General features: G+C 40.1%; 1 protein-coding gene across 1 annotated transcript in view; it reads right to left on the bottom strand.

Annotated features, from left to right (window-relative positions):
- The window catches only part of LOC121532604 (B-cell receptor CD22), a 29,727-nt gene extending 7,405 nt beyond the window's left edge, over positions 1 to 22,322 (bottom strand). Inside the window, exons 1-8 of the mRNA XM_045205263.1 lie at positions 22,035 to 22,322; positions 21,408 to 21,752; positions 21,008 to 21,223; positions 20,525 to 20,848; positions 19,094 to 19,336; positions 18,631 to 18,852; positions 18,172 to 18,495; positions 13,928 to 14,149 (exon numbers count right to left, since the gene is read on the bottom strand). Of these exons, the coding sequence (XP_045061198.1) occupies positions 13,928 to 14,149; positions 18,172 to 18,495; positions 18,631 to 18,852; positions 19,094 to 19,336; positions 20,525 to 20,848; positions 21,008 to 21,223; positions 21,408 to 21,752; positions 22,035 to 22,089 (1,951 nt within the window). The 5' untranslated portion in view covers positions 22,090 to 22,322. The remainder of the gene's footprint in view (positions 1 to 13,927; positions 14,150 to 18,171; positions 18,496 to 18,630; positions 18,853 to 19,093; positions 19,337 to 20,524; positions 20,849 to 21,007; positions 21,224 to 21,407; positions 21,753 to 22,034) is intronic.
- Between the last annotated feature and the right edge of the window lie 677 nt (positions 22,323 to 22,999).

The following is a 22,999-nucleotide window of genomic DNA, read 5'->3' as shown; positions in this document are numbered from 1 at the left end:
CACACACAGGTTATACAGTATTATTAATTAAATAAAAACTCACACACTGCAGGAGAGTGGAGATCCTCATGGCCTTTTACAGCACAGGAGTAGCTGTCTGCAGCATCAGCGTAGACTGAATAGGGGGAAGTGTTGTCAGTTACTATCTGTCCGTTCTTGTACCAGATGTAGGTGGGGTTACCAGTCAGAATACAGGTGGAGCTACAGGTCAGTGTCTTTGACGTTGTCCACCGTATAGGAGTCACCTTCACCTGAAAACCTAAATGAAAGGGGAATTAAAACAGAGTACATTGTTTAGAATTAATGATTAATTTCATGACTCTTCAAAACTGTATAATGTGCTATGCAGTGTTACCTATGACAGTCAGAGTACATACATCTATGACATTGTCTGTCATTTCTATGTAATGATGAATGTTGATAGGTAAAGTAATACCCTTCTCATTGACCTTAAATGATTGATACTTCCTAAGTAGAATACTAGTTGTATTCATACTCACAAACTACAGGAGAATGGAGACCCTCATAGCCTTCAACAGCACAGGAGTAAATGTTCACAGAAGAATCCCAGACCACCATTTTACTAGGGTATTGTTGGGAAGTGGGCTCATCTAGACGTTGTCCGTTCTTGTACCAGATGTAGGTGGGGTTGTCAGTCAGAGTACAGGTGGTGCTACAGGTCAGTGTCACACTATGTCCTTCTGATACTGTGTCAGGAGTCACCTTCACCTGCAGGTCTGAATGAAGAGAGAATAAAAACATAAAAGTACAACCCTCAACATTTCCACCAACTACTACTAGAGATAAAGGATTACCAGTATATCATAATGTTCTGTAAGTGTAGTATTACCAGTATATAATAATGTTCTGTAAGTGTAGTATTACCAGTATATCATAATGTTCTGTAAGTGTAGTATTACCAGTTTATCATAATGTTCTGTAAGTGTAGTATTACCTGTATATCATAATGTTATGTAGTGTAGTATTACCAGTTTATCATAATGTTCTGTAAGTGTAGTATTACCTGTATATCATAATGTTATGTAGTGTAGTATTACCAGTATATCATAATGTTCTGTAAGTGTAGTATTACCTGTATATAATAATGTTCTTTAAGTGTAGTATTACCAGTATATCATAATGTTCTGTAAGTGTAGTATTACCAGTATATCATAATGTTCTGTAAGTGTAGTATTACCAGTATATCATAATGTTCTGTAAGTGTAGTATTACCTGTATATAATAATGTTCTGTAAGTGTAGTATTACCAGTACATCATAATGTTCTGTAAGTGTAGTATTACCAGTATATAATAATGTTCTGTAAGTGTAGTATTACCAGTATATCATAATGTTCTGTAAGTGTAGTATTACCAGTATATCATAATGTTCTGTAAGTGTAGTATTACCAGTATATCATAATGTTCTGTATGTGTAGTATTACCAGTATATCATCATGTTCTGTAAGTGTAGTATTACCTGTATATCATAATGTTCTGTAAGTGTAGTATTACTAGTATATCATAATGTTCTGTAAGTGTAGTATTACCTGTATATAATAATGTTCTGTAAGTGTAGTATTACCAGTATATCATAATGTTCTGTAAGTGTAGTATTACCAGTATATCATAATGTTCTGTAAGTGTAGTATTACCAGTATATCATAATGTTCTGTAAGTGTAGTATTACCAGTTTATCATAATGTTCTGTAAGTGTAGTATTACCTGTATATCATAATGTTATGTAGTGTAGTATTACCAGTTTATCATAATGTTCTGTAAGTGTAGTATTACCTGTATATCATAATGTTATGTAGTGTAGTATTACCAGTATATCATAATGTTCTGTAAGTGTAGTATTACCTGTATATAATAATGTTCTGTAAGTGTAGTATTACCAGTATATCATAATGTTCTGTAAGTGTGGTATTACCAGTATATCATAATGTTCTGTAGGTGTAGTATTACCAGTATATCATAATGTTCTGTAAGTGTAGTATTACCTGTATATAATAATGTTCTGTAAGTGTAGTATTACCAGTATATCATAATGTTCTGTAAGTGTAGTATTACCAGTATATAATAATGTTCTGTAAGTGTAGTATTACCAGTATATCATAATGTTCTGTAAGTGTAGTATTACCAGTATATCATAATGTTCTGTAAGTGTAGTATTACCAGTATATCATAATGTTCTGTATGTGTAGTATTACCAGTATATCATAATGTTCTGTAAGTGTAGTATTACCTGTATATCATAATGTTCTGTAAGTGTAGTATTACTAGTATATCATAATACTGTAGTATTACCTGTGACAGTCAGAGTTGTTCCTGGGAAACTATGACCCCATTCAAAGTCGTATGTTTTAAAAGTGAAGCGATACTCAGCTGAGTCCTCTTCTCTCAGATCTGTGATTCTCAGGGTGGGGTGACCTCTCTCTAAGGCTCGACCGAAATACTCTGGGTCTTTGGTTAGGTCCTTAGGGATCAACCTATCACTTCTAAACCAGAATGTTGATGTGATGTAATGATAACCAACATAAGTACAGGATATGTCCACTGTTGACCCCTTCAATGCACAAATTCTCCTCTTGGTGTAAGTCACTCTGTTGCAGTCCTGACCCTGAACACCTGAAACACAATGACAAGAGGGCATGATTTACACAATACAATTATGAGCTGCAGTACTCCTGTGTTGCAGTTTGGTTAGATAACGGTGAGGGCTGTTTAGCAGATAGAATAGTTATACTTGAAAAGTTATACTAAATACTGAGTTAAGTCCACACTCACACACTGCAGGAGAGTGGAGATCCTCATGGCCTTTTACAGAACAGGAGTAACTGGCTGCATAACTAAAGTCGACTGAGTACGAACTGGAAGAGTCCTCCTATACTTTGTGTCCGTTCTTGTACCAGATGTAGGTGGGTTTGGGGTTGTCAGTCAGAGTACAGGTGGTGCTACAGGTCAGTGTCACCCAATTTTGCCAACTTGGAGGAGTCACCTTCACCTGCAGAGCTGGAGTAGATCACAACATTAAAACCCTGGATCACCTGTTCTCTAGTTTAATCACATGATGCAAGACATTCTCAAACACATTTATTTCTTAAATCTATTTCATATATACAAATCTAATTTCTTGACCTAAATGTACAGTAGATATTAATTAAACAGACTAGCAGTATAAAGCATGTAACTGTATCTGTGACAGACAGAGTGACTCCAGGATCACCAGTATATCTCCCTACGGTCTGATCTGTTATAAATCTGAACTTGTACGTAGCTGAGTCACTCTCTCTCAGGTCTGTGATTGTCAGGGTGTGGACATTCCTCTTATCACTATGGTACGTCACACGACCTTTATAGTCTGGGTCATCACTCAAACTCACATAATTCTCCACAGGATCAACTTTGGTGAACCAGAAGATTGCTGTGACTGTACCAATGGGATATGTGTAAGAGCAGGACAGCTCCACTGTTGACCCCTTCAAGGTACAGATACTCTGAGGGGTGTAAGTCACACTCCAGCCATCCTGACCCAGGACCACTATAACACAGTCACACAACACAATCGTATCAGAATTAGGACATGGTCTATTGGCTCACACTAACAGTGGGGTTTTTCCGTACTTTGTTGCCGTAGTTGCTGAGTTGAGTGTGAATGGAAACCACAGATAAGCATCACTCAGTGAGGTGTGAAAGATAACTATTTAAAGTGAAGTGGAGACGCCTAACAGAACACACCAGAATAACATTATGATTCTTATCCTTTTAGAAATGTCTGTAGATTGTTAAACAGAGCAACTAAAAGATAAGAATGAGACCATACCTGCTACAGACCAGAGAAAGACCACCAACACACTTCCTGCTGTTCTCAAGGCCATTGTTGCATCTCCCACCCTGCAGTCTTAGAAACATAAACAACAACTCACTCTATAGCTGGTGAATAACTACATACATACCATCAGGGGCAGCAGGTAGGGCTCTAGTCAAAGGTAGTGCACTCTGTAGGGAATATGGTGTCATTTGGGACGCGGATATAACAACTCACATCATCATAGCCTTGAGTGGATGGTGTGTAAATAACATCCGTCATAATAGTTTGGTGATATGGCGTGTGTTAGTGGTAGCGGCAGGTAGCCTAGCGGTTAAGAGTGTTGGGCCAGTAACTGAAACATTGCTGGTTCAAATCCTGAGCTGGCAAGGTGGGTTAAATGCGGAAGACACATTTCAGTTTAATACATTCAGTTGTGCAACTGACTAAGTATATTATCAACAATTGCTTATTAAACAGAACTGTAAACACATATTTCTACATTGATTGTTCTGAAGCTGTTTTATTCTCAGAACCCCAAATATAGGAGGATAAATGATCAATCCTCTACGGTCCATCAAGCTGTACAGCAGCCTGAAGACTGACCACCAGGTTCAATGATAGCTCCTATCCCCAAGCTGTGAGGCTAAACAGCAAGTCACACACACACGTACCTTTTATATCATAATTATATGATAGTGTCCTTATTCACAAAGTGTCTCAGAGTAGGATCCGTTTAGATCATAATTATATGGACCAGGAGGACCTGATCCTAGATCAGCATTCCAAGTCTGAGACCCTTGAGTACATGACTTATGGCTAAAAACAAAAAACTATATTTCAAGATATCAAGAGTACTTACAGACTGAAGGGGAGAGGTATTGTACAGCAAGTCAACTTACTGGTAGTGTGGAGACTGACAGTAAGTGTCAGTTCTGTGGTTGACACATATTTTAAGTAGTCAGAACACAAGTAGCTGATGCAGAACTGTCATTTCCTTCCTCTTTAAGACATTAATATGCATGATGTGCAGAACAGCAAGTCAGAAAGTGGTGTTACTGTATTTAAATAGAAAATGTACAACAGACTGCATATCTAGTTGCCTTTCTTCTTTTGAGTGGGCTTACATTTTTTAAATGGGCAAGATGTTGACCATTTCCAATGTATTCCATTGACTACATACAGAATCATGTTATGTGTTGGACCCCAGTAAGACTAGCTGTCACCATTGGTGTTGGCTAATGGGGATCCTATTAAATCAAAATCAAATCATGTAAACAATGTGTTTACTATAGCCTACTATTTGGAATGTTTATAATATCTTAGAATGTGTTGCCTTGCCCCTCTGATTTCTACATGGAACAGGTCAAAGTTCTATATATATATTTTATTATAATTGATCTAAACCTTATTTTACCAGGTGAGTTGACTCAGAACACAATCTCATTTAAAGCAACAACCTGGTGAATACTTAAAAGGGGAGAGGAGGGGGCATGAGCCAATTAAAAGCTGGGGGATGAGTAGGTGGCATGAGGGCCAGATTCAGAATTTTAGCTAGGACACCAGGGTTAACACCCCTACTCTTACAATAAGTGCTATGGGATCTTTAGTAACCACAGAGAGTCAGGACACCCATTTAACATCCCATCCTAAAGACTGCACCCTACACAGAGCAATGTCCCCAATCATTGCCCTGGGATATAATTTTTTTTAGACCAGAGGAAAGAGTGCATCCTACTGGCCCTCCAACACCACTTCCAGCTACATCTGGTCTCCCATCCAGGAACTGACCAAGGTCAACTCTGCTTAGCTTCAGAGACAAGCCAGCAGTGGGATGCAGGGTGGTATGCCACAGACATTTGGCCAGTTCCATGGGCTTGTAAGTAAGCATTTCACGGTAAGGTTTACACCTTTTGATTCGATTTTCATTCTATTCTACAAACCCATTCAATTTACACTCTCATCAGCTGCATCAAAGTGCTACTGAAGGTTCCAGTGTTGTAGACTAGAGCTCCCCCTACTGCATCTCAACATTACTGCAGCCTCCTAATAATAATGTCCTCTATAATGTTGGGCTAATAACAACATAACAAACTGACAATACATCAGATAGAATGGTGGAACACAACACTGGATACTACTTGATAAAGTCACATTTAAGCACACGTCTGTAGTAGTACAACATGCCACTGTCATTCTGTTACACGGACTGAATGTGTCCCAAATGGCACCCTAATCCCTATATAGTGCACTACCTTTTTACAAGAGCCCTATGGACATGGTATGACAGTGTGCGTGCCCTCTCAACCTGATTGGCCTGCAGCCCTGTCAATCACCCTTCACACTGCTGTTCATCCAACCAATCAGGGCACTTGGACTGAGCTGCAGGACATCGCCTCCCCTCACCTTTAGTTAGTGTGAGGCATCTGCAGTCTTGAGAAAAAGTGTTGTGTTGCTGACAGACTTTTGACATGCAGTTCCTTACAGAAGTGTGAGTCCAGCGAATATAACCACACAATAATATAAAACATCTTCAAATGGAAACTGTGTCTGCATGTGTGGTGGTGGTGACCATCAAGAGTAGAGTGACGGGCCTCAACACCATGTTCTGACCAGACAGCACTATAGTGGGCAGAACCTAAACCAATCAGCATTAAGTATGTAGTGGGTCTCTGCATATCCAGCTAACCGCTCAGACGAGCTCCAGCTAGCTGTTTGTCCATGTAAAAATCTGCAAGGGTCTGGATGACCTCTACTAAACACTAAGGACTGACTCAGGAATGTGTGAAGGAACACAGGGATGTCCGGCAAAGGATGACAGGTAAAGGGTTTTTATTGTCACCAAAACAAGGCACTCTGGTTCACTTTGAGTACTTATACAACAGGGTTTCTAGGAGGAAAGAGATACATGGAAATAGAATTAACCATTTAAAGTTATACACACACAAATGCTATACAAGGCAATTAGGCCTATACATATTCACACACTACTGCATCACAAGTTAAGATAAATACAATAAATGATGTTCTCAGTTGAACATTATAAAGCTAAACATGCATAATATTGCAGTGCCTGAATCACATATCAATGAACATTGATGGCTAAATGGTAAGAAGGCCCAGGTAGGGCCTGAAGCTAGCATTAGCCATGTCAAGTATGCTAGAAGTCTAGGATAAAGCACCAGGCCTGGAAAATGACCACCATGTTGGAAAGGCACTGCCACTGTAGCATACAATCACACCAGTAAAGACTGAAAGGTGAGATAATGGCATCAGACTGAATAGCCCCCATGGAGCCTCAGCATTATCATTAGTGGTGGGCTACAAACATTTAGCATGCTAGCCAGGTCATGCTAACAAATGATCAGCAAAGGCACATACAAACATCAATTCCTGCAAACAGACTTTACTATCAACACTCAACTAGGGCTACTTACATTATTTTACACACACAGTAACCATAGTAACAACTTCTTTGTTGTTAGCTCTGCTCCCATTTCCCTCTTTATCAGATTAGCTCCGCCCAGTAGGCGGACACTAGCAAGGTAATTAGAGGACACACAGCAGCGATTGGCTTGTTGGCAGGTCAATCTTGGTTGGTAAAGGCCTTTATAACAGTGTGTGTGTGTGTGTGTGTGTGTGTGTGTGTGTGTATGTGTGTGTGTGTGTGTGTGTGGTGTGAGCCTGCGCGCATGTGTGTGTGTGTGTGCACGTGTGTGTGTGTGCATTCCAGGAGATGACTGATATCATGAGCTCCATGATAAGATGGGAACGTGTACGTACCCCTGTATGCAGAACGACGCCCCCCCAAAGAGCACGTTGACAACTTCTTCTTGGTAACAACTAACCACAGATCTATGATCAGATTTCTAAATAATTTCTAAGGAATAGGCGCGACGACTGTCTCTCACAATTAAAAAACGCTAAAGTAGTGAGCTATATAGGGAATAGGGTGCCAAATTAGTGCACTTTGTAGGGAATAGGGTGCCATTTGGGACGCACCCTAAAAGTTAGACTATACCTTTAAACCTTTAAAGTAACTGTCCAGTGTTTCCAGATGTATATGAAATATGACGTATAATTTCTTACAATATGAGTTAAATAGTTTTCCTTCCAACAAATTATAATTAAGTATGTTAAAAAGCAGCTTTTCTGTGTTGGAATGGTGTGGGCGTACCCCAACAACAGAATGCTGTGGGCGTATACTGGTCATAAAAAAATATTCATGCAATGTACTGTAGACCGCTGATTGGCCAGCTCATCCTCCTCAGGAGTATGACATCATATTCCTGAGGTGGGGTTTTTAAAGTTTTTTTTTTCTCCAATTTATTCTTTGGCCACAAATATGAGTATAGGACAAGTCAACAACATTATTTTGGTATGAGTTAACAGAATATGAACTTTTAATAGTGAGATTTTCTGGACAATTACTTTAAGAACCTGCTTCTGCTATTCTACTGTTTAAACCTTCTCTCCAACTGCTTCTTACCCATTGTGCTTTTTGTCCCTTCCTGCATCCTGTCCAGGATGAGAACATCATGCAGTCCATGCATCTGTTCGACAACATCATTTAGTGACACATCATGTGAATGTGGGAAGGGACGCCCATATTGACCCCCACTGCCCCCACCCCTAGCTCTATCCAAACTCAGTGGGGCTCTCAGGAGGATAAAAGGTATCTCTCCATGGGATCTCCACTCTCCCATCCACCCCTAGCCCCTCTCTGTCCCCAAAGAGAGATACCAACCTGGGAAGGTCAGACACCAAATCAAATCAAATCAAATTGTATTTGCCATATACAACAGGTACACCTTACAGTGAAATGCTTACTTACAAGCCCTTAACCAACAATGCAGTTTTTAAGAAAAAATTATAATAATAATAAAAAAAAGTGTTAAGTAAAAAATAAGTAAAAATTGAAAATAGCCAATAATTAAAGAGCAGCAGTAAAATAAAATATCAGTAGGGAGGCTATATACAGGGTGTACCGGTACAGAGTCAATGTGCGGGGGCACCGGTTAGTCGAGGTAATTGAGGTAATATGTACATGTGGGTAGAGTTAAAGTGACTATGCATAAATAATAAACAGAGTAGCAGCAGCGTAAAAGAGTAGGTTGGGGTGGGGTGGGGGGGCAATGCAAATAGTCTGGGTAGCCATGATTAGCTGTTCAGGAGTTTATGGCTTGGGGGTAGAAGCTGTTAAGAAGCCTTTTGGACCTAGACTTGGCACTCCGGTACCGCTTGCTGTGCGGTACTAGTTAGGAGGTCAAGAGACACACCACGTTAGAGACCATAGCACTCATTCTATATGACATCATATTCTCACTATACAATGATGTAATCTATTCTCTAACTGCTAGTTGGACAAAATGGTGGACTGTTATTCTTCTAAGGACAAAAGGCTTTAAATCAAGCAATAATCTCACTGTTTGGTCTGAACTTGTTAACTGTGAGATGTATTATTATCAATCATCGAACATTCCGGAATGTTCCATCTTTGATAGAACTACCTACAACACTCCAAACATCCATATGATGTCATATTGTGTCTGCATGATGTGAGTTTAAAAAATGACAATACATAATATTTAATGTAACTGGTTGTGTGTCTAGGTGCTGGACATTGCTCCTTCTGAAAGTGTCTGTGTATATTTTATACAGACATGATGTTGATGATGATGATGAAGGTGAATAAACCACTATTGCTATACAAACCAATGGAAATGTATTATTTGTAGTTACTGTGTGTACTGTACAGTACAAGAGGTGTGATGTCGAAAGCTTTCCATTTTCTCTCCACTGAAGATACTGTTATAACAAGATAAAAACAATGACAATTAAGTTTAATCTTAAAAGTTTATTAAACACAATCCACACTTAATAGTTTCCAATATTTTGTATTTTTATAAAAGTGATAAGAAACGTTGCATCAAGTAGTTGCATCAGGACACTGAGGCAAAATATTACTTTATAACTTTGTCATAAAAGCAATAAAAAATTTATATGAAAATATCAAGCAAACATATATTATGTATTATCTTACAGTACTGTATAACGAAATAGAATAGAATAGAATAAATGTATTGTTCCTGAGAGAAAACATCAACATGAAATTTTAAAACAATTATGTTCTTAGCATTCATATAAAATCTAACTGGACATCGAGGCTACTTCAGAAATACAAAGCAAAGTTATTGACACCGTTTTTGTGTTCAGATTCCGGGTCTGCTGTAACTTATATCTTTGTTCTATGTTACTTAAAAAATTGAATGGAAAATATTTAACACAAACATTATTTACAAGGTTCCCCTTCTTATTCATCATTGTCTAAAAGGCACAACTGACCCTAGATCAGCACTCCAACTAAGTTTGAATACAGCAGTCCTGTGTGGCTCAGTTGGTAGAGCATGGTGCATGGGTTCAATTCCCAATGGGGCCACCAGCATGAAACATTTCTCCACGCATAATAAGTTGCTTTGGATGAAAGTGTTTCTAAATGGCATATATTATTATCTATTATAATATCACTTAGTTGGACTATACAGGTCCAGATATACAGGGGTTGTGTCAGACTTGTTTTCAGGTCTTCTTGTTTCTGGGTTTGTTGACTGTACTGTAGATCTCAGAGGAGTACTCCTCAGCTGCTTGTGCAGCCTTGGGTCTGAGCAGAGAAACAGAAATGAAACAGAAATGAAACAGATTTGTGTCCCAAAAACCCCCATCTTATACTCTTTATAGTGCATTACTTTGACCAAGGCCTATATGTCTCTAGTCAAAAGTAGTGCACTAAATAGGGTATAGGGTTCCATTTGGAACATAGATAGAACAGATCCTCAAAACCTGAAAGGAAAAACCTGAGCTGAAAGGAGAATATAGCTTGTTTACAACCCAAAAAAAAATATATATATATATATATATATATGTAATTAGTATGTTATAGGGGTCCAGATATTTTTTTCTTCATTTCTCTTGTTTGTGTGAAACTATCCCCAACCAGGGATTCCCTTCCTCATCCTCGTGTGCAGTAAGTGGGCTCCAAAAACACCCAAAACATCCTTTTAGAAACGAGAAAGCTCTAAGTAGTCTGTAGTGATGCACATCTTTAAATTTTGTACATATGAAATTGTGTCATTCAGAACATTATCCGTAACGTTATGTTCCATGTTGTTGCGACTCGAACAATGTCTCTGGTCCATTCTAGCAGCAGGCTACACAGAGAATAGAACAGTTGGACAGGGGAAACAGCGTCAGTCACACAAAATGGAATATAATGTTGCTGATAAAGTTTGGAATGACACAATTTCATGTGTACAACTGCAACATCTAAAGACCTGCATCACTATACTGAGAGCATTTCAGTTTCTAAAAGGATGTATTTGGGTGTTTTTAGAGCATTTGTTCATGTTATTTCAGAGCCTCTACTGCACAACAAGGATGAGGTAAGTTTCTCAAAAACAAGTGAAATCTATAACATTCCATTTACATCAGAAATAGAAATGTGGTTGTAAAAAAGTAAACTTCTCCTTTAATGTGGTGTATTCACAATGTTCTAGTATTGGCTCCATGTTATTTTAATGGCAGAATTAGCTCACGGTGTGGCAGCACTAGGGCGGTTGAATTTCACAGCAGCGTACTGGACATCCTCGTCCTGTTTCTGGGGTTGAGGCAGTTGGACAGTGGAGTACAGAGGCACTTCCTGGTTTTTGGAGCGAGAGAAGTGGACGCTGGCGTAGTGAACGTCATCCTGGTAGTCTTTGTCCGCTCTCTGTGTTGCAGTAGGGGTCATGACCATGCTTGAGACGTTGTCATACACTGGACTAGAGTCTCCCTGATGCGGTGAGAGGACAGACAACATGAGGAGTAGAAATGTTCCACAAAGCAATACAAATAATCTGTTTCTAACAGACTCACCTGTACATTCTCTGATGTGTCTCTTGTGTCAGAGGTAGATTTGGAGGCCTTCTTCCTGGTTTGCACATTAATGAATTAATTTATTATTGAATGAATGAATTAATCAATTAACAAAGAGTCCATAAAAAAGTGTTAGAGTGAAATAATCTTTAAAAGATCACTCACCTGAGCCACATGAAGCCAGAGAGACAGAGGATGAGAACCAGAACAACAACTAAGATTCCTACAGCTGCGGTCATAACTGATGTTTGTTTCCCTAAATTAAAATATGGATGATACGAGTACTGCATGTTATAAACTGAAAATAAACGTAGTACAGGACAATAATACAAATATTTCTTAAGTGATCTCATCTCAACGTATTTATCATTAAAAAACAAAGTATGATAAGCCACAGTATAATTATTAATATTAGCTTGAAATGTAATTTTGTATTGAAATGTTGAAGGTGAAAATTCACCTGGTAAAGTTATCATCAGAGCTGTAGAGTTCCTAGACCCTCTTCCATTCCAGGCCTCACAGTGGTAATGTCCATTTTCCTTAGACTTGAAATTACTTATGTTGTAGATCTGTCCAAATCCATTTTGAAAAGTCTTATTTTGAAAGTACCAGGTGTATTTGTCCACAGGTGGGTTGGCATCACTGCTGCAGGTCAGAGTCACTGAACTGCCCTCCACTATTTCACCAGAGGGACTGACTGACACTGAGGTGTTCTTTGGGCCATCTGGTGAGCAATATGTAACAACAGTGTTTTAAATAGTGTTTTACGTGAGGAGCATCATGAAACTTGGACTTGTGGTTGAAATATTAATTTAAATGTGATCCTCTGATGAAAAGATGAGGTTAGGTGTACATACACTGAACGTCCACAGACACAGAAGAAGAGTTGAGACGTCCATATTTATTCTCAGCCTCACAGTAGTATTCTCCACTGTCCTCAGAGCTGATGGCTGTGAAATTGTACGTCTTTTCAGATCCTGTCAGTGATGCTCCATTCTTCTTGTACCAGGTGTATTTGTCCACAGGTGGGTTGGCATCACTGCTGCAGGTCAGAGTCACTGAACTGCCCTCCACTATTTCACCAGAGGGACTGACTGACACTGAGGTGTTCTTTGGGCCATCTGGTGAGCAATATGTAACAACAGTGTTTTAAATAGTGTTTTACATGAGGAGCATCATGAAACTTGGACTTGTGGTTGAAATATTAATTTAAATGTGATCCTCTGATGAAAAGATGAGGTTAGGTGTACATACACTGAACGTCCACAGACACAGAAGAAGAGTTGAGACGTCCATATTTATTCTCAGCCTCACAGTAGTATTCTCCACTGTCCTCAGAGCTGATGGCTGTGAAATTGTACGTCTTTTCAGATCCTGTCAGTGATGCTCCATTCTTCTTGTACCAGGTGTATTTGTCCACAGGTGGGTTGGCATCACTGCTGCAGGTCAGAGTCACTGAACTGCCCTCCACTATTTCACCAGAGGGACTGACTGACACTGAGGTGATTTTTGGGCCATCTGGTAAAGGAGAATTTGTCAGAGGGTAGGACAGTAGTTATATTTACAAATGAAAAAAAATAATTATCTGTTAAGTCAGAGAACTATCTAAAACTATAACTTACACAAAACGTTAACAAATACACATTTGGAGATGCTGTGCTTTAGGACTAGTTCATTTAATTACTATTGTTTTGCTACCTTAGCATTCAAACACTGAGCTGTACTTTACTCACACTTCACATCCATGTTGATGGTCGTAGACCAGCCTGTCCCCATCTCATTCTGGGCCTCACAGTAGTACTCTCCAGTGTCAGATGACTGGATTTGATTGAAGATATGCTGTGGTCCTGTCATACTCTGATAGCCACCTCCGTTCTTCTTGTACCAGGTGTATTTCTCCACAGGTGGGTTGGCATCACTGCTGCAGGTCAGAGTCACTGAACTGCCCTCCACTATTTCACCAGAGGGACTGACTGACACTGAGGTGCTCTTTGGTTTATCTGATAGAAAGATGAATGTCCCAAAGTGGTAATGTCACAATACTTTCATAATAATTATAATCATAATAATTTAAAGTAATATAGACAATTAGTTTAAAAAATAATAATATTTTTGCTCTGTAATGATTGATAAAGTAAGACATGTCTCTTTTGCCTGAGTTCATGATACTTGCTGAGTAGAATACTGTACTATTGTACTGGACTCACACACTGCAGGAGAGCTGAGACCCTCATGGCCTTTTACTGTACAGGAGTAACTGTCTGCATCACTAAAGTAGACTGAGTACGAGCTGGAAGAGTCCTCCTTTACTTTGTGTCCATTCTTGTACCAGATGTAGGTGGGTTTGGGGTTGTCAGTCAGAGGACAGGTGGTGCTACAGGTCAGTGTCTTCTGTCCCTCTGCAGCAGGAATCACTTTCACCTGCAGACCTAAAATGATATGTATACACACCACATACATCTCTGTGTTTCATACATGTCAAATCAAATCAAATCAAATCAAATTTTATTGGTCACATGCGCCGAATACAACAGGTGCAGACATTACAGTGAAATGCTTACTTACAGCCCTTAACCAACAGTGCATTTATTTTAAACAAAAAAAGTAAGAATAAAACAACAACAAAAAAAAAGTGTTGAGAAAAAAAGAGCAGAAGTAAAATAAAGTGACAGTAGGGAGGCTATATATACAGGGGGGTACCGTTGCAGAGTCAATGTGCGGGGGGCACCGACTAGTTGAGGTAGTTGAGGTAATATGTACATGTGGGTAGAGTTAAAGTGACTATGCATAAATACTTAACAGAGTAGCAGCAGCGTAAAAAGGATGGGGTGGGGGGGCAGTGCAAATAGTCCGGGTAGCCATGATTAGCTGTTCAGGAGTCTTATGGCTTGGGGGTAGAAGCTGTTGAGAAGTCTTTTGGACCTAGACTTGGCACTCCGGTACCGATTGCCGTGCGGTAGCAGAGAGAACAGTCTATGACTAGGGTGGCTGGAGTCTTTGACAATTTTGAGGGCCTTCCTCTGACACCGCCTGGTATAGAGGTCCTGGATGGCAGGAAGCTTTGCCCCAGTGATGTACTGGGCCGTACGCACTACCCTCTGTAGTGCCTTGTGGTCAGAGGCCAAGCAGTTGCCATACCAGGCGGTGATGCAACCAGTCAGGATGCTCTCGATGGTGCAGCTGTAGAATTTGAGGATCTGAGGACCCATGCCAAATCTTTTTAGTCTCCTGAGGGGGAATAGGCTTTGTCGTGCCCTCTTCACGACTGTCTTGGTGTGTTTGGACCATGATAGTTCGTTGGTGATGTGGACACCAAGGAACTTGAAGCTCTCAACCTGTTCCACTACAGCCCCGTCGATGAGAATGGGGGCGTGCTCAGTCCTCTTTTTTTTCCTGTAGTCCACAATCATCTCCTTTGTCTTGGTCATGTTGAGGGAGAGGTTCTTGTCCTGGCACCACACGGCCAGATCTCTGACCTCCTCCCTATAGGCTGTCTCATCGTTGTCGGTGATCAGGCCTACCACTGTTGTGTCGTCAGCAAACTTAATGATGGTGTTGGAGTCGTGCCGGGCCATGCAGTCATGGGTGAACAGAGAGTACAGGAGGGGACTGAGCACGCACCCCTGAGGGGCCCCCGTGTTGAGGATCAGTGTGGCAGATGTGTTGTTACCTACCCTTACCACCTGGGGGCGGCCCGTCAGGAAGTCCAGGATCCAGTTGCAGAGGGAGGTGTTTAGTCCCAGGATCCTTAGCTTAGTGATGAGCTTAGAGGGCACTATGGTGTTGAATGCTGAGCTGTAGTCAATGAATAGCATTCTCACGTAGGTGTTCCTCTTGTCCAGGTGGGAAAGGGCAGTGTGGAGTGCGATAGAGATTGCATCATCTGTGGATCTGTTGGGGCGGTATGCAAATTGGAGTGGGTCTAGGGTTTCTGGGATTATGCTGTTGATGTGAGCCATGACCAGTCTTTCAAAGCACTTCATGGCTACAGACGTCAGTGCTACGGGTCGGTAGTCATTTAGGCAGGTTATCTTAGAGTTCTTGGGCACGGGGACTATGGTGGTCTGCTTGAAACATGTTGGTATTACAGACTCAGTCAGGGACATGTTGAAAATGTCAGTGAAGACACTTGCCAGTTGGTCAGCACATGCTCGGAGTACACGTCCTGGTAATCCGTCTGGCCCTGCGGCCTTGTGAATGTTGACCTGCTTAAAAGTCTTACTCACATCGGCTACGGAGAGCGTGATCACATAGTCATCCGGAACAGCTGGTGCTCTCATGCATGCTTCAGTGTTGCTTGCCTCGAAGCGAGCATAGAAGTGGTTTAGCTCGTCTGGTAGGCTTGTGTCACTGGGCAGCTCGCGGCTGTGCTTCCCTTTGTAGTCTGTAATAGTTTTCAAGCCCTGCCACATCCGACGAGCGTCAGAGCCAGTGTAGTATGATTCAATCTTAGACCTGTATTGACTCTTTGCCTGTTTGATGGTTCGTCGGAGGTCATAGCGGGATTTCTTATAAGCGTCCGGGTTAGAGTCCCGTTCCTTGAAAGCGGCAGCTCTACCCTTTAGCTCAGTGCGGATGTTTCCTGTAATCCATGGCTTCTGGTTGGGGTATGTACGTACGGTCACTGTGGGGACGACATCATCGATGCACTTATTGATGAAGCCAGTGACTGATGTGGTGTACTCCTCAATGCTGTCTGAAGAATCCCGGAACATGTTCCATTCTGTGCTAGCAAAACAGTCCTGTAGCTTAGCATCTGCGTCATCTGACCACTTTTTTTATTAACCGAATCACTGGTGCTTCCTGCTTCAGTTTTTGCTTATAAGCAGGAATCAGGAGGATAGAGTTATGGTCAGATTTGCCAAATGGAGGGCGAGGGAGAGCTTTGTATGCGTCTCTGTGTGTGGAGTAAAGGTGGTCTAGAGTTTTTTTCCCTCTGGTTGCACATTTAACATGCTGGTAGAAATTAGGTAGAACGGATTTAAGTTTCCCTGCATTAAAGTCCCCGGCCACTAGGAGCGCTGCATCTGGATGAGCGTTTTCCTGTTGATTAATGGCCTTGTACAACTCATTCAGTGCAATCTTAATGCCAGCATTGGTTTGTGGTGGTAAATAGACAGCTATGAAAAATATAGATGAAAACTCTCTTGGTAAATAGTGTGGTCTACAGCTTATCATAAGATACTCTACCTCAGGCGAGCAAAACCTCGAGACTTCCTTAGTATTTGATTTTGTGCACCAGCTGTTGTTTACAAATATACAAAGACTGCCACCCCTTGTCTTACCAGAGTCAGCCGTTCTATCCTGCCGATGTAGCGTATAGCCTGCTAGCTGAATGTTATCATTGTTGTCGTTCAGCCACGACTCCGTGAAACATAAGATATTACAGTTTTTAATGTCCCGTTGGTAGGATAACCGTAATCTTAAATCGTCCATTTTATTCTCAAAAGCTTGAACGTTGGCTAATAGGATTGATGGAAGAGGCAGTTTACTCGCTCGCCGTCGGATCCTTACAAGGCACCCGGATCTGCGTCCGCGATATCTCCGTCTCTTCCTCACGCGAATGACGGGGATTTGGGCCTTGTCGGGTGTCTGTATGAAATCCTTTGCGGCCGCCTCGTTGAAGAAAAAATCTTCGTCCAATGCGAGGTGAGTAATCGCTGTCCTGATATCCAGAAGCTCTTTTTGGTTATAAGAGACGATGGCAGAAACATTATGTACAAAATAAATTACAAGTAACGCGGAAAAACACACATAATAGTACAATTGGTTAGAGGGCTGTAAAACGGCAGCCATCTTCTCCGGCGCTGTTCAGATTAGTAGTGTAGTATTACCAGACATGTAGTGTAGTATTACCAGTATATCATAATGTTATGTAAGTATAGTATTACCAGTATATCATAATGTTATGTAAGTATAGTATTACCAGTATATCATAATGTTATGTAAGTGTAGTATTACCAGTATATCATAATGTTCTGTAAGTGTAGTATTACCAGTATATCATAATGTTATGTAAGTATAGAATTACCAGTATATCATAATGTTATGTAAGTATAGTATTACCAGTATATCATAATGTTCTGTAAGTATAGTATTACCAGTATATCATAATGTTCTGTAAGTATAGTATTACCAGTATATCATACTGTTCTGTAGGTGTAGTATTACCAGTATATCATAATGTTCTGTAAGTATAGTATTACCAGTATATCATAATGTTCTGTAAGTATAGTATTACCAGTATATCATAATGTTCTGTAAGTGTAGTATTACCAGTATATCATAATGTTCTGTAAGTGTAGTATTACCAGTATATCATAATGTTCTGTAAGTGTAGTATTACCAGTATATCATAATGTTCTGTAAGTGTAGTATTACCTGTATATCATAATGTTCTGTAAGTGTAGTATTACCAGTATATCATAATGTTATGTAAGTGTAGTTTTACCTGTGACAGTCAGCTTTGTTCCAGGGAAACTATGACCCCATTCAAAGTTGTACTTGTTTTTATAAATGAAGCGATACTCAGCTGAGTCCTCCTCTCTCAGATCTGAGATTATCAGGGTGGTGTGACCTCTCTCCAAGGCTCGACCGAAATACTCTGGGTCTTTGGTTAGGTCCTTAGGGATCAACCTATCACTTCTAAACCAGAATGTTGATGTGGGGTAATAATAACCAACATAAGTACAGGATATGTCCACTGTTGACCCCTTCAAGGCACAGATTCTCCTCTTGGTGTAAGTCACTCTGTTGCAGTCCTGACCCTGAACACCTGAAACACAGTGACATAACAGGACAACTAGATTGTATTCTCAGTTCTTTCTGGAAATGCTCAAAGTTCTCAAGCTCTCAGTGAAACCAACCCACACACAGGTTATACAGTATTATTAATTAAATAAACACTCACACACTCCAGGAGAGTGGAGATCCTCATGGCCTTTTACAGCACAGGAGTAGCTGTCTTCATAGTTACTGGAGACTGAGTATTTGACCTTGTAGGTGCTCTCATCTAGATGTTGTCCGTTCTTGTACCAGATGTAGGTGGGGTTACCAGTCAGAATACAGGTGGAGCTACAGGTCAGTGTCTTTGACGTTGCCCACCGTATATGAGTCACCTTCACCTGAAAACCTAAATGAAAGGGGAATTAAAACAGAGTACATTGTTTAGAATTAATGATTAATTTCATGACTCTTCAAAACTGTATAATGTGCTATGCAGTGTTACCTATGACAGTCAGAGTACATACATCTATGACATTGTCTGTCATTTCTATGTAATGATGAATGTTGATAGGTAAAGTAATACCCTTCTCATTGACCTTAAATGATTGATACTTCCTGAGTAGAATACTAGTTGTATTCATACTCACAAACTACAGGAGAATGGAGACCCTCATAGCCTTCAACAGCACAGGAGTAACTGTTCACAGAAGAATCCCAGACCACCATTTTACTAGGGTATTGTTGGGAAGTGGGCTCATCTAGACGTTGTCCGTTCTTGTACCAGATGTAGGTGGGGTTGGGTTTGTCAGTCAGAGTACAGGTGGTGCTACAGGTCAGTGTCACACTATGTCCTTCTGATACTGTGTCAGGAGTCACCTTCACCTGCAGGTCTGAATGAAGAGAGAATAAAAACATACAAGTACAACCCTCAACATTTCCACCTACTACTACTAGAGATAAAGGATTACCAGTATATCATAATGTTCTGTAAGTGTAGTGTTACCAGTATATCATAATGTTCTGTAAGTGTAGTATTACCAGTATATCATAATGTTCTGTAAGTGTAGTATTACCATTTACATTTACGTCATTTAGCAGACGCTCTTATCCAGAGCGACTTACAGTTAGTGAGTGCATACATTATTTTTTATTTTTTATTTTTTATACTGCCCCCCCTGTTGGAAACGAACCCACAACCCTGGCGTTGCAAACGCCATGCTCTACCAACTGAGCTACACCCCTGCCGGCCATTCCCTCCCCTACCCTGGACGACGCTGGGCCAATTGTGCGCCGCCCCATGGGTCTCCCGGTCAAGGCCGGCTACGACAGAGCCTGGATTCAAACCAGGATCTCTAGTGGCACAGCTAGAACTGCGCTGCAGTGCCTTAGACCACTGCGCCACTCGGGAGTGTACAGATTACCAGTATATCGTAATGTTCTGTAAGTGTAGTATTACCTGTATATCATAATGTTCTGTAAGTGTAGTATTACCAGTATATCATAGTGTTCTGTAAGTGTAGTATTATCAGTATATCATAATGTTCTGTAAGTGTAGTATTACCTGTATATAATAATGTTCTGTAAGTGTAGTATTACCAGTATAGTATAATGTTCTGTAAGTGTAATATTACCAGTATATCATAATGTTCTGTAAGTGTGGTATTACCTGTATATCATAATGTTCTGTAAGTGTAGTATTACCAGTATAGTATAATGTTCTGTAAGTGTAGTATTACCAGTATATCATAATGTTCTGTAAGTGTGGTATTACCTGTATATCATAATGTTCTGTAAGTGTAGTATTACCAGTATATCATAATGTTCTGTAAGTGTAGTATTACCAGTATATCATAATGTTCTGTAAGTGTGGTATTACCTGTATATCATAATGTTCTGTAAGTGTAGTATTACCAGTATATCATAATGTTCTGTAAGTGTGGTATTACCTGTATATCATAATGTTCTGTAAGTGTAATATTACCAGTATATCATAATGTTATGTAAGTGTACTATTACCTGTATATCATAATGTTCTGTAAGTGTAGTATTACTAGTATATCATAATACTGTAGTATTACCTGTGACAGTCAGAGTTGTTCCAGGGAAACTATGACCCCATTCAAAGTTGTTCCATTTTTTAAAAGTGAAGCGATACTCAGCTGAGTCCTCTTCTCTCAGATCTGTGATTGTCAGGGTGGAGTGACCTCTCTCTAAGGCTCGACTGAAATACTCTGGGTCTTTGGTTAGGTCCTTAGGGATCAACCTATCACTTCTAAACCAGAATGTTGATATGGTGGAATAATAACCAACATAAGTACAGGATATGTCCACTGTTGACCCCTTCAATGCACAAATTCTCCTCTTGGTGTAAGTCACTCTTTTGCAGCTCTGACCCTGGACACCTGAAACACAATGACAAGAGGGCATGATTTACACAATACAATGATGAGCTGCAGTAATCCTGTGTTGCAGTTTGGTTAGATAACGGTGAGGGCTGTTTAGCAGACAGAATAGTTATACTTGAAAAGTTCTACTAAATACTGAGGTAAGTCCACACTCACACACTGCAGGAGAGTGGAGATCCTCATGGCCTTTTACAGCACACGAGTAGCTGTCTGCAGCTTTGGAGTCGACTGAATAGGAGGAAGTCTTCTCAGTTACTATCTGTCCGTTCTTGTACCAGGTGTAGGTGGGGTTACCAGTCAGAGGACAGCTGGTGGTGCTACAGGTCAGTGTCTTCCTCTTTGACCAATGCAAAGTAGTTACCACCTGCAGAGCTATAGTAGATAAAAGCATTAAAACCCTGAATCACCTGTTCTCTAGTGTAATCACATGATGCAAGATATTCTCAAACACATTTAATTCTTAAATATATGTAATATATACAAATCTAATTTCTAGACCTAAATGTACAGTATATATTAATTAAACAGACTATCAGTATAAAGCATGTAACTGTACCTGTGACAGACAGAGTGACTCCAGGATCACCAGTATATCTCCCTCCGGTCTGATCTGTTATCAATCTGAACTTGTACGTAGCTGAGTCACTCTCTCTCAGGTCTGTGATTGTCAGGGTGTGGACATTCTTCTTATCACTACGGTACGTCACACGACCTTTATAGTCTGGGTCATCACTCAAACTCACATAATTCTCCACAGCATACATTTTAGTGAACCAGAAGGTTGTTGTGACTGTACCACTGGGATATGTGTAAGAGCAGGACAGCTCCACTGTTGACCCCTTCAAGGTACAGATACTCTGAGGGGTGTAAGTCACACTCCAGCCATCCTGACCCAGTACCACTGAAACACAGTCACACAATACAATGGTATCAGAATTAGGACATGGTCTATTGGCTCACACTAACAGTGGGGTTTTTCCATACTTTGTTGCCGTAGTTGCTAAGTTGAGTGTGAATGGAAACCACAGATAAGCATCACTCAGTGAGGTGTGAAAGATAACTCTTTAAAGTGAAGTGGAGACGCCTAACAGAACATACCAGAATAACATTATGATTCTTATCCTTTTAGAAATGTCTGTAGATTGTTAAACAGAGCAACTAAAAGATAAGCATGATACCATACCTGCTACAGACCAGAGAAAGACCAACAACACACTTCCTGCTGTTCTCAAGGCCATTGTTGCATCACCCACCCTGCAGTCTTAGAAACATAAACAACAACTCACTCTATAGCTGGTGAATAACTACACATGATACATTAAAAAAAGCAGAACGTGTCTGAGTAGACTAGGAGTGCTGATCTAGGATCAGTTTAGCTTTTTATATCTTCATTATATGGACCGGTAGGACCTGATCCTAGATCAGCACTCCTACACTGAGACACTTTATGAATACAGGCCCTGATGTAACAACCAAAACACAGGTCAAAACATAACAGCCGTACCATGTGATTTATGGCTAAAACATAAAATAATACCAATAATAATAATAATAATAATAACAATAATAATAATAACATACAAAACTTTATAATGTGGTGTACTTACAGAGTGAAGGGGAGAGGTAGATGTAAAAGTAGAAATAAAATGATACAGTACGTACCCACAAGTACAGTATATGATTTATGACAAAAAATGATAATATATATATATATATATACAGTATATATTTAAAGATCTCATCAACCATACTTACAGAGTGAAAGGGAGAGGTCTTGTACAGAGAGTCAACTTACTGGTGTAGCAGTGCATAGAAACAAGAAGTGTGAGTTTAGTGATTGACACATTTTGAAAGTGGCCTAGTCAGAGATTTAAGACAGTAACATACACCTGATACATTGAAGTATAAACTGTAAATGGGGCACAGGGCCTCATTACTGAAAATGAACCAGGCTCATATTTTGTGCTGTATTGTGCTACAGATGTAGGATCTTAATTTTATCACTCTTTTGTTGCAGAGAATGTTCCTGCTCAACAGGAAATGCAAACGTGTTGTGTATTGAAGGTTTAACAAGTATTCTAAAGTTTGTCATTTCAACTTTAAAAATGTCAGACTTGATTTGCCTAAACGAAAACTGTGTCAACCACC

The sequence above is a fragment of the Coregonus clupeaformis genome, chromosome 20 (assembly GCF_020615455.1).
Source record: "Coregonus clupeaformis isolate EN_2021a chromosome 20, ASM2061545v1, whole genome shotgun sequence".
In the NCBI taxonomy this organism is placed as follows: domain Eukaryota; kingdom Metazoa; phylum Chordata; class Actinopteri; order Salmoniformes; family Salmonidae; genus Coregonus; species Coregonus clupeaformis.
Note: the sequence above shows the minus strand (reverse complement) of the source record. Positions and strands in the feature narration are given on the sequence as shown.